The sequence below is a fragment of the Nannobrachium achirus genome (genome assembly GCF_963921795.1).
Source record: "Nannobrachium achirus genome assembly, chromosome: 3".
Classification (NCBI taxonomy): domain Eukaryota; kingdom Metazoa; phylum Chordata; class Actinopteri; order Myctophiformes; family Myctophidae; genus Nannobrachium; species Nannobrachium achirus.
In genome coordinates, this window is record NC_137812.1 from 74,979,549 (window position 1) to 74,991,934 (window position 12,386).

The following is a 12,386-nucleotide window of genomic DNA, read 5'->3' on the forward strand; positions in this document are numbered from 1 at the left end:
AAAATCAAGTAGCAAATCTTTTCTGTGGATCACAAAATAAAATCAAGTTGCAAATCTTTTTGTGGATCACAAAATAAAATCAAGTAGCAAATCTTTTTGTGGATCACAAAATAAAATCAAGTAGCAAATCTTTTTGTGGATCACAAAATAAAAACAAGTTGCAAATCTTTTCTGTGGATCACAAAATAAAATCAAGTAGCAAATCTTTTTGTGGATCACAAAATAAAATCAAGTTGCAAATCTTTTTGTGGATCACAAAATAAAATCAAGTTGCAAATCTTTTCTGTGGATCACAAAATAAAACACACAAGTTGCTAATCTTTTCTGTGGATCACAAAATAAAATCAAGTTGCAAATCTTTTTGTGGATCACAAAATAAAATCAAGTTGCAAATCTTTTCTGTGGATCACAAAATAAAATCAAGTTGCAAATCTTTTCTGTGGATCACAAAATAAAATCAAGTTGCAAATCTTTTTCTGGATCACAAAATAAAATCAAGTTGCAAATCTTTTCTGTGGATCACAAAATAAAATCAAGTTGCAAATCTTTTCTGTGGATCACAAAATAAAATCAAGTAGCAAATCTTTTTCTGGATCACAAAATAAAATCAAGTTGCAAATCTTTTCTGTGGATCACAAAATAAAATCAAGTTGCAAATCTTTTCTGTGGATCACAAAATAAAATCAAGTTGCAAATCTTTTCTGTGGATCACAAAATAAAATCAAGTTGCAAATCTTTTCTGTGGATCACAAAATAAAATCAAGTTGCAAATCTTTTCTGTGGATCACAAAATAAAATCAAGTTGCAAATCTTTTCTGTGGATCACAAAATAAAATCAAGTTGCAAATCTTTTCTGTGGATCACAAAATAAAACACACAAGTTGCAAATCTTTTCTGTGGATCACAAAATAAAATCAAGTTGCAAATCTTTTCTGTGGATCACAAAATAAAATCAAGTTGCAAATCTTTTCTGTGGATCACAAAATAAAATCAAGTTGCAAATCTTTTCTGTGGATCACAAAATAAAATCAAGTTGCAAATCTTTTCTGTGGATCACAAAATAAAATCAAGTTGCAAATCTTTTCTGTGGATCACAAAATAAAATCAAGTTGCAAATCTTTTCTGTGGATCACAAAATAAAATCAAGTTGCAAATCTTTTCTGTGGATCACAAAATAAAATCAAGTTGCAAATCTTTTCTGTGGATCACAAAATAAAACACACAAGTTGCAAATCTTTTCTGTGGATCACAAAATAAAATCAAGTTGCAAATCTTTTCTGTGGATCACAAAATAAAATCAAGTTGCAAATCTTTTCTGTGGATCACAAAATAAAATCAAGTTGCAAATCTTTTCTGTGGATCACAAAATAAAATCAAGTTGCAAATCTTTTCTGTGGATCACAAAATAAAATCAAGTTGCAAATCTTTTCTGTGGATCACAAAATAAAACACACAAGTTGCAAATCTTTTCTGTGGATCACAAAATAAAATCAAGTTGCAAATCTTTTCTGTGGATCACAAAATAAAATCAAGTTGCAAATCTTTTCTGTGGATCACAAAATAAAATCAAGTTGCAAATCTTTTCTGTGGATCACAAAATAAAATCAAGTTGCAAATCTTTTCTGTGGATCACAAAATAAAATCAAGTTGCAAATCTTTTCTGTGGATCACAAAATAAAACACACAAGTTGCAAATCTTTTCTGTGGATCACAAAATAAAACACACAAGTTGCTAATCTTTTTGTGGATTTAAAATACAAGTTGTGAATTACAGATGTGAAAGACACAGCTCAACAGACTTGTGTGGATTTACAAAACACGGATCAACAGAGCTGTGGAGACACAAATCTTTTTTGCGCTCGTGTGGACCAATGGCTGTGGATCTCCAAAACACAGAATTATGGCACTGTTTTACCGTGTGAAATGTGAAGTTCTTTGGCTCGTGTATTGACCAATCAGGTAATGGGGGGCGATATTCAGTAGTCATTCTGTAGTCAAAGCTCTTTGTTAATATACTTTTCATTGGTAAAGTATTTATTATAAAAACACAGACACAGTTGACCACTTATGATGTGGAAAATCCTTTTTTTGGACATGTGGTTTTTGCAACCGTCTGGGCTTACCAATTAGCATACATTTTACGTCCGGCAGCAAAACGCCAATATTAAGTCCATTTATGGTCTTTCCCATAAAGAGATAGGATATATATATATATATATATATATATATATATATATATTAGGGCTGGGATGCGATTAAACATTTTAATCTAATTAATTACAGGCTCTGTGATTTATTAATCGCAATTAATCGCATTTTAATCGCACATCGTTATTTGACCTGAGAAACATTTTTTTTTTACGAGTGAATCAACAAGTGAGTTTTTTAAATCTAAATTTCGCATCCACTGGGCCAAGCAAAGCGCTCTGATCGGCTACTTCTCCCTTTGCGTTTGTTGTCTTTTCTTGGTTGGTGCATCGCTATGATCGGTATGCCCAAAACTGAAGGTTCTGTGGTGCAAAAACTAAGTGCGATTAAAATGAGATAATTTTTTTAATCACGTTAATTTTCTGTAATTAATTAATCACAATTAGTCAGTTAAAGTCCCAGCCTTATATATTGTGTCGGTCTCATGTGGTCTATGACGTCAAACATCTATGATGTCAGACGTCAATCATCTCCATATTTGGGAAAATATGGCCACCTTTTGTCCAACTCAAACAACCATCCAGGTCTGTGCATTTTTAAGTTTACCTTTTTTAAGTTGATCCCATTCCAAAGTGCCAGCGCTCGCCCAGCAGTCTGCTGTCACCCAGGCTGTTGCATGCATGCATGTTGCATGCATGCATGTTGCATAATGCACGCGTACAGCGGGTGGCAGTGGCTCAGGTCCGCTTGATAAGCAGAAGGTTGCCGGTTGGATCATAGGGTTAGTGCATGTCCACGTGTCCTTGAGCAAGACACGCGAGACAGACGCCGAACCCTTCACCGACTGCTACCCATGAACAGTTTCACTTTGTTTAGTTTTTGTCCTTCTTGGATGTACAGTAGCATACAGTATGTTACAGTACAGTGTTGGATGTACAGTATGTTACAGTACACAGTGTTCTGGGTTATTTTGTGTACATTCAGTCATACTGTAGCATTGAGGTCACTTACAGTAGTGAATGGTAAATGCATTAATATAGCAGCTTCCTGCAAAGCACTTTACAATCTGCATTACACTCACACACACTTACACCCACACATTTGGCCATTCACCTATTCACAGACACACACATGTTCACAGACATTCACACACACACACATCCATACATTATGGCAGAGGAAACCATGCAATGCACCAACCTGCTCACCGGGAGCAACCGTTTCCCAAGTGGCTGCGTGTGAGGAGTAGTTACTCTATAACTCTATAACCCTAACCGCTAGTGGATCTGTTAGTGGGCAGACTGTGGTTTAGGGTGAGGGTGAGGGTGCAGGCTGTGGTTTAGGGTGAGGCTGTGTAGAGGGACTATTTTCTGTGGTCTGGGGTTTACTGAATAATTAGGCTCAGAAAAGTAAAATGATTGGACCCCCTTCTTTGATGTCTCAGATGTGGCTTCCCAGTCACCCCCTCTCTCTCTCTCTCAGTCCCCTACAGGTGAGTAGGTGTTGCCTTTGAAGAGACCAGGTCTGCCCCTGTGCCCGTCACTCATTCACACAGACACTCCAGTGATTGACCAAATAACATTACAAAAATATAATTCATGGCTCCTACACTCATCATAAGAACTTCCATCTCCCAGACTGTATGACGGAGCATTTCCAAATCACGGGAGTCAACAGTCTGTTTACACCAGCAGTAATGGCGACGCTCTCCCCAGGAAATCAGTCTATATCGCAGAATTGAGGCTTTTACTTGTGTATAAATTAAATAGTACTTCTTCCACCACTGCCCCTAACTCCGCCTCCCATTTGTTCACAGATCAACACCAACGGCCTTGTGGGCGTGGCCGAGCCTGCGCCAGAGGCGGAGTATCTGGGGAAGCTCCCGTCCAGGTCAGTCACGTGCTCACATACACAGTGTTGGGAAAGTTCACGTTCTACATGAACTAGTTCTAATTCACGTTCACAACTTCTAAAATGAACTAGTTCATTTCATAATTCCACATTTTGAACTAAAGTTCATGGTTCCCCAAAGTGAACTAACTTACCCGTAGTTATTTTTATTTATTTTTTACTTAAATTTGTTATACTTTTGGCTATTAATTTCTTTAGACGTTGCTACAAGCTATTATTTGTCAAAGTTATTAACACAGCCCATATAGAAGCACACACAGCAATTATTTCACCCAACTTAACATTGTGGTGCCCACAGTATTTAGGTGCCCAGTCATCCTGCACCCTTATTATTGTGAAGGCAGAAGTTTCTAACCGTCGCGCACATCCGGCATGTTTCCGCGTTGGTTAAAATAGCTGATCTATAAGCTCACACCGTCTCGTGGATGCGAGCAGAGCAGCTATTTTCAGCATGCAACACACAACAAAGTATAGTCAGGCTTTACTTGGGAGATGTAACGAGGAGGTGATTGACACACATCGCTTCAATGTGAATGCAAAGAAAGACGAGAGGACGTAGACGACCGCGGGCAGACGAGCGAAGAATGAACAGAATGAACACGTTCGACCATACGTTCTTCAAGCGGAAATAAAGAACGTTCAGTTCACGTTCGCCAAAATATAACGAGTTCATGAACGAGCGTTTATTGAACGCGTTCAGGTACAACACTGGACATAGACATCACAGGGGCCTTGAGCCCCTGCCCATACCTCCGTAAAAAGTGTCCTCTCCAGACCATGAATGCAGTTTTTACTATGGTAAAAGAAATGCAAATGTCCCCTCTTTCCATGCCATACCTGAACTCAGCATTCAAGAGAATTGCCTCGTCCAAACTCTCCTGAACTTGAATGCAGCATCTTATGTTGAAAGAATTGCCCTCTCTGTGTAGAAATCCATGCTGTTACGCCACATCTCCAAGTTTACTTGATTATGCTTAGTTCAGTGTGGTATCAAGCACCGAAAATAGCAGACCTCCAAGCTCACAACGCGTCGCGCTGCGGCGCGTTGTGAGCTTGGAGGTTTGCAATTTTCTATATTTTCATTAAGAATACACTAGAAAAAACCCGGTTATCACACATTCCCTTAAAATATGGACCAAAATAAGACAGCACTTTGGCTGGCAAATAAACTCTCTCCTGGCGCCCTTGTGTGCAAATCACCATTTCCAACCTTCCCTAGTAGATGACGCTTTTCAGTTATGGCACCGTAATGGTATTAAAAGGTTAAGGGATCTATATATTGATGGCATATTTCCGTCATTTGAATTATTAAAGAGGAAATTCGACCTACCTCAAACCCATCATTTCAGATATCTCCAGATTCGCAATTATATCAGAACTAACACAACTACATTTCCTAACAAACCTAGCACTCAGATGGATTCATTGTTCCTAGCAGATCCTTCATCTAGAGGGGTAATATCATACATGTATGACTTTATATCTAATCAATTGGGAACCTCTCTTGATTTTCTCAAAACTGCATGGGAGGGCGATCTGGGTGTGGACCTGACTGGGCTGTGGAGTGATGCACAGGAGAGTGTTCATTCGGTTTCTGTTTGCGCCAGGCACGGCCTCATACAATTCAAGGTGCTGCATCGACTACATTACTCAAAGGTCAAGCTTTCCAAAATGTATCCCGACACAGATCCCATGTGTGACCGTTGTAAGGTTTTCCCGGCCACACTGGGGCACATGTTTTGGTCATGTCCAAATTTGTCCAACTTTTGGAATTCTATATTAAAACTCTCTCGGATATTCTGGGATATAGAGTAGATCCCGACCCTGTTATGGCAGTGTTGGGGATTCTGGGAGAGAATAGTCCCCTTAGAGGACGTGACTCCACAGTGGCGAGATTCGTGACCTTTATGGCACGCAGGTTAATTCTAATGAATTGGAAACAAGCTCAGCCTCCTGCATTTAATATGCTGGTTAATGATGTCATGCAGCACCTTAAGTTAGAAAAACTAAGATTTACTCTACGGGGTTCTATAGAAAAGTTTTTTAAAACCTGGCAACCTTTCATGGACTATGTAAAGGCCAGGCGTTGAATCTCTTCTGGCTTACGATGGTTCGAAAATGGGCCAATGGTCATCACGGAGAACACATGAAGAATATATAATGATGAAAATGTAACCTTCATGCATTGTTTTGTTTTTTTCTCTTTTTATTTTGTCTCGTCTTTGGCTCGGTTGTGTGTTTTTTTCCTTTTTGTTCTGTTTAATGTATATGTCTGATGTATGTTTCTGGGGTGGGGGGGAGAAGGGTGTGTGTTTGTTTTGTGTGGTATACTCATCTACAAAGTATAACCAATATTGTATAGATTCATTTGTATGCCTGTATGTCCTTAAAAAACTTGTATAAAACCAATAAACAGATGAAAAAAAAAAAAAGTCTCTTTTAGAAATTTCAGCCCCTGCCTCTCCTTTTTTTTTTTATCCCACGATTTTTCAACCCATTCCTACCCAGTGTCAATTATCTACTGTACTCCTGGTCTCTGCTCTCCATCTGCCAACCTGGGGAGAGCAACGGACTGACCTCATGCTTCCTTCAGTGCATGAGAAGTCCAAGTTGCTTCTTCCCACCTGACTGGGGAGAGATTCCCTGGCTGGACGTAGCGCGTGGAAGGAACACGTTATTCCAACCAGTTCCTTTCCCCTCCATCGGGCGCCCCGGCTGGCCAGGGGGAGGCATTAATGAGACAAGGATTACTGCATGTTTTTTGTGAGGGTATCAACCCTAGGAGACACGGGGAGAACATGCAAACTCCACACAGAAAGGCCCTTTTGCCACTCTAACAGTCTCTGCACGTTTATGGGCAGATCTATGTAAGCAGGTCTCAGAATGGGCGGTCTGATTTTTGGTCCCTTTTGTGACATCACAACTATTCCACTATTTTTGAAAAAAAAAATAATAATAATATGAAAATGTTTCAACATGGAAACGATCAGTGGGGTCAGTTCAGCAAAAGCTAGGGTATGGCAAAGATGGGAGTCCTCATGGAAAATAGGAATTACATTTTGGATAACACGGTTCTATTGTGAAAATAGCAGATCTACATGCTCACAACGCCTCGCACTGCGGGTGAGCATGTAGATCTGCTATTTTCACAATGTTTCTACGTTTTCTTGGGCTGGATATGGCAGCCTAGAATGGTTTTTCAAGTAGCATGTTAGTAAACTTGCCACAATTAACAATAATGCATTGCATCTGTGCAGCTGACCTGCGGAACCTGGGAATATACCATTCTGTCAAGATGGGGAGAATACAAGTGTGGAGAATATAATTATAATACCTTGTTAAAGTGACCATTTTGTTACATTTTGCATTTGCAGTTATTTTACTGTAATTTAACAACATAATAACCAGCACAGATAGACAAAGAGACATTCATGGATTTATATTTAAAAGTAACTTTTATTTTTTTTCCCCCTGGACCCAGGGTATGGCAGCTGCATACCCCTGCCATACCCAATTGACGCCCCTGGAAACGATTATGACGATTACGACAAAATAATTGCGATTATGTCAAATAATTGCGATTAGACAATTATGTAATAACTGTGCCAGGCCTAAACGCGACGCGTTGTGAGCTTGGAGGTCTGCTATTTTCTATATTTCCACCAAAAGGCTCTTTTAGACATTTCCAGCCCCTGCCTCTCTAACGGTCTCTGCACGTCCCTGCTCCAGGTTCCGCATGATCGCCGCCCTGCTGGGCGACCTGGACACCAGCGACGGGCGGGGCCGGGTGTACTACCGCCAGGACAGTTCCCCTCCCGTGCTGCAGAGGGCAGCACAGCACATCAGCCAGGCCTTCCCCAACGACGACGGCGTGGACCCCGTGCACGCCGTGGTGGTCACCTGGGAGAACGTGGCGGCGGCAGGAGGAGGGGGAGGGGCCAGCCGGGGCGACGGGCCGGGCAGGAAGGTGAGGGACCGTCGTCGTCGGGCCGTAGTATTGAAATGATAACACTGTGACGTGCATGGCTGGGCCAACATATTTTGACACACCCACCCGATCTACTGTATAACCCATTTAGGCCTAGAATTATTGAATGCTTTAACCAGTGAAAAATAGCAGATATTGCGAGCTTGTAGATCTGCTATTTTTGAAAAAGTCGTGAAAATGTGTGCAAATCTTTGAATATATGTATTTTCAAAGCGAACGTTTGTAACTCAAATTTTGCTACTGGGTGGTCCCTGGAACTAAATATTTTGAGATGGGGGTCCGTGGCCAAATAAATATCATTTTGGGGGTCCTTCACATGAAAAGGTTTGAGAACCACTGACATAGTAGTCTCTCAAGAACAGACTAACTGAGCTCCAGTTAAGTGAAAAGGACCTTTTCTTTGACGATGGCTGGCCAGATTGCTGACAGAAACATAGATTTAAAAAAAAAAAAAAAAACTCACAAGGATTCAAAAGACACTTATTCGGGTCAAAATTCTAATTTTCACGATATTTCAAAAATAGCAGATATACAAGCTCACAGCGCATAGTTAAAGCATAAAATAATGATACACAATATAGTGTAACCGATCTATAAGGCACATGCTGCATTGGCTAGTGTAAAGCAGAGGACTTGTAGATTTTGGAAAAAAATAATGTAAGCTGCAGTAAAGGCCAACCGTCATCAAGAGGAGAACAATTTTCCAAATAAGGAAGTGGAGGGTGGGGTTTAAAAGGCCATCAGAAGAGGTGCAGAGAAATACACATTTATTTTGTGCTTTTTGCCGGCAACAGCAACGCACCATGTGACCAGGATGTAAACAAAATCGTCACGGAGGAGCGGACGATTGTCTTTTCTTTCAGCCGGAAAAGAAAAATTGTATAAGCATTCATCTGTTCTTCAGTTAGGGACTGTAGAAAAAACCTTGTTTTGACCAAAAAACGTAATCTGGGAAAAGAATCCGAAATAAACAGACTTTTCTAAATCTCATAACATGGAGCCGGGCTACAGTATAATAACTTTATTAATTATAATAATCTTATTGTTATCAGAGAAACACCTTCCAGCTGGTCATAGCGTCCATGGAGTCTATTAAATACATTATAATAACTGTATTAATTATAATAAATCTTGTTGTTATCAGAGAAACACCTTCCAGCTGGTCATAGCCTCCATGGAGTCGGCCTCCTACGCCATCATGCTGTACCCGGAGGACGGCCTGCAGTACCTCTCCACCACAGTGGGGGGCGACGCCAAGCCCCTGGAGGCGGGCTTCGTGCAGGGCCAGGTGAAGGGCTGGTTCGGCTGGAACAACCCCGGGGAGTTCTACCGCACCACCACCGAGGAAGAGGACTCCATACGCCAGCTCACAGAGTAGGTGTTAGCCTCCATGACTCCATACGATACGCCAGCTCACAGAGTAGGTGTTAGCATCAATGACTCCATACGATACGCCAGCTCACAGAGTAGGTGTTAGCCTCAATGACTCCATATCCCAGCTCACAGAGTAGGTGTTAGCCTCAATGACTCCATACGATACGCCAGCTCACAGAGTAGGTGTTAGCATCATGACTCTATACGATACGCCAGCTCACAGAGTAGGTGTTAGCCTCAATGACTCCATACGATACGCCAGCTCACAGAGTAGGTGTTAGCATCATGACTCTATACGATACGCCAGCTCACAGAGTAGGTGTTAGCATCATGACTCTATACGATACGCCAGCTCACAGAGTAGGTGTTAGCCTCAATGACTCCATACGATACGCCAGCTCACAGAGTAGGTGTTAGCATCAATGACTCCATACGATACGCCAGCTCACAGAGTAGGTGTTAGCCTCAATGACTCCATACGATACGCCAGCTCACAGAGTAGGTGTTAGCATCATGACTCCATACGATACGCCAGCTCACAGAGTAGGTGTTAGCCTCAATGACTCCATACGATACGCCAGCTCACAGAGTAGGTGTTAGCATCATGACTCTATACGATACGCCAGCTCACAGAGTAGGTGTTAGCATCATGACTCCATACGATACGCCAGCTCACAGAGTAGGTGTTAGCCTCAATGACTCCATACGATACGCCAGCTCACAGAGTAGGTGTTAGCTAGCTTCATGACTCCATACGATACGCCAGCTCACAGAGTAGGTGTTAGCTAGCTTCATGACTCCATACGATACGCCAGCTCACAGAGTAGGTGTTAGCTAGCTTCATGACTCCATACGATACGCCAGCTCACAGAGTAGGTGTTAGCATCATGACTCCATACGCCAGCTCACAGAGTAGGTGTTAGCTTCGCTTTTAAAGAACAAACGCCTCAATTACCTTTTTTCAATGTATTTTTCTTTAATGTTATGTTAACATAAAAATCTATTGTGTTGTAAATCTGTTGCATGTTTCATAGATACAACAGTACATTGTGCAAGTACAGTAACGGCAGTGCAAGCATTTAAGGACATAGGCAAAAGTATGAGCTATCTGTTTGCAAAACTTGGAGTCTGTAGAACCAACCGTGTGCTGTGAGACCCCAGACATGCTTACTGGGTACTCGTTATGTGAGTGAAAGTCCTATGATGTCTATGACGGCTGACATCATACATACAATCCCTTTTATGCCCATATATAGAGATCCCTGTCTGTAGAACCAACCGTGTGCTGTGAGACCCCAGACATGCGTCAGTGCGTGTCAGTAGGCTATCTGTCACTCAGTCCTTGTCCCCTTTTATGGGCATAAAAATTATTCTATTAGTGTGGTTGCCCTGACAGGGCATCATCTGGGAATCAGATGTAGAGGTCAGCTCCATATATGGAGATCTAGGTGATGATCCAGTCGTCTCCATGATATCCAGGGTTTTCATTTTTGATGAGATGATGTCACGGGATGTCACATTGTCAACGAAATTGAGGCGTTACAGAAGGACATACGGACATGATATTTAGTAAAATAAAACTAGGTATGATGACTAGAATGTGATTAAAGCTAAATGGAATTGTATTCAGAAGATTAGCAGCTTTATTTTCTTCCATTTTAAAATCTATCTATAAATGCGAGAAGTCTCTGCGTGTCTGTCTGTCTGTCTGTGTGTCTGTCTGTAATCCGCGTATCTCGAGAACCGTTCGTCCCACCGGCTTCAGATTCGGCACGCGCGTTCCCAGCCGCGGCACGGAGTGCAGTGCCGGGTCTCGACCCGACCCGACGCGCGGTTTTCCCGAACCGGCGCGAAACGTTCGGAATCTCCTTATGCGGGGTTGATTGTTGACATCAGGCTGTTCCGGAGGAAATCGGCGAAAGCTCTGACTCATTGTGACATCACTTCATAAAAGGCTCTGACATCACGTACGCCACATGAGTCAACAAAAAATCTCTGTGAGTGTGTATGTATGTATGTAATCCGCGTATCTCGAGAACCGTTCGTCCCACGGGCACGCACGTTCTCCATATATGGGCATAAAAATGGACATAAATGGACAGAGGCAAAAGATCTCCATATATGGGCATAAAATGGACGCAGACAGACAGATACAGATATCTCCATATATGGACATAAATGGACAGAGGCAAACAGATGGTCAAAGATCTCCATATATGGGCATAAAATGGACGCAGACAGACAGATACAGATATCTCCATATATGGGCATAAATGGACACAGGCAAACAGATGTTCAAAACGGGTCCTATGACAACAGGTATAATGAGGTTTGCATTAAAGGGGGAACCGGCACTGTGTCTGCAACACAGTTGGAGGAACAGACAGATACTCCATATATGGGCATAAAATGGATGCAGATAGACAGATATCTCCATATATGAGGATATCTGTATCTGTCGCGTACGCCACATGAGTCAACAAAAAATCTCTGTGAGTGTGTATGTATGTATGTATGTATGTAATCCGCGTATCTCGTGAACCGTTCGTCCCACGGGCACGCACGTTCTCCATATATGGGCATAAAATGAATGCCCCCATATATGGGCATAAAATGGATTGCAGACAGACAGATACAGATATCTCCATATATGGACATAAATGGACAGAGGCAAACAGATGGTCAAAGATCTCCATATATGGGCATAAAATGGACGCAGACAGACAGATACAGATATCTCCATATATGGGCATAAATGGACACAGGCAAACAGATGTTCAAAACGGGTCCTATGACAACAGGTATAATGAGGTTTGCATTAAAGGGGGAACCGGCACTGTGTCTGCAACACAGTTGGAGGAACAGACAGATACTCCATATATGGGCATAAAATGGATGCAGATAGACAGATATCTCCATATATGGGGATATATGTATCTGTCTGTCTGCAATCCATTTTATGCCC

The 12,386-nt window shown here is 41.6% G+C and overlaps 1 protein-coding gene across 1 annotated transcript in view; it reads left to right on the forward strand.

Annotated features, from left to right (window-relative positions):
* LOC308282448 (nidogen-1-like) overlaps window positions 1-12,386 on the forward strand; it is a gene marked incomplete at its 3' end in the record, with an annotated part of 98,752 nt that overhangs the window by 20,108 nt on the left and 66,258 nt on the right. Inside the window, exons 2-4 of the mRNA XM_080722794.1 lie at window positions 3,965-4,038; window positions 7,789-8,026; window positions 9,192-9,421. Of these exons, the coding sequence (XP_080578920.1) occupies window positions 3,965-4,038; window positions 7,789-8,026; window positions 9,192-9,421 (542 nt within the window). The remainder of the gene's footprint in view (window positions 1-3,964; window positions 4,039-7,788; window positions 8,027-9,191; window positions 9,422-12,386) is intronic.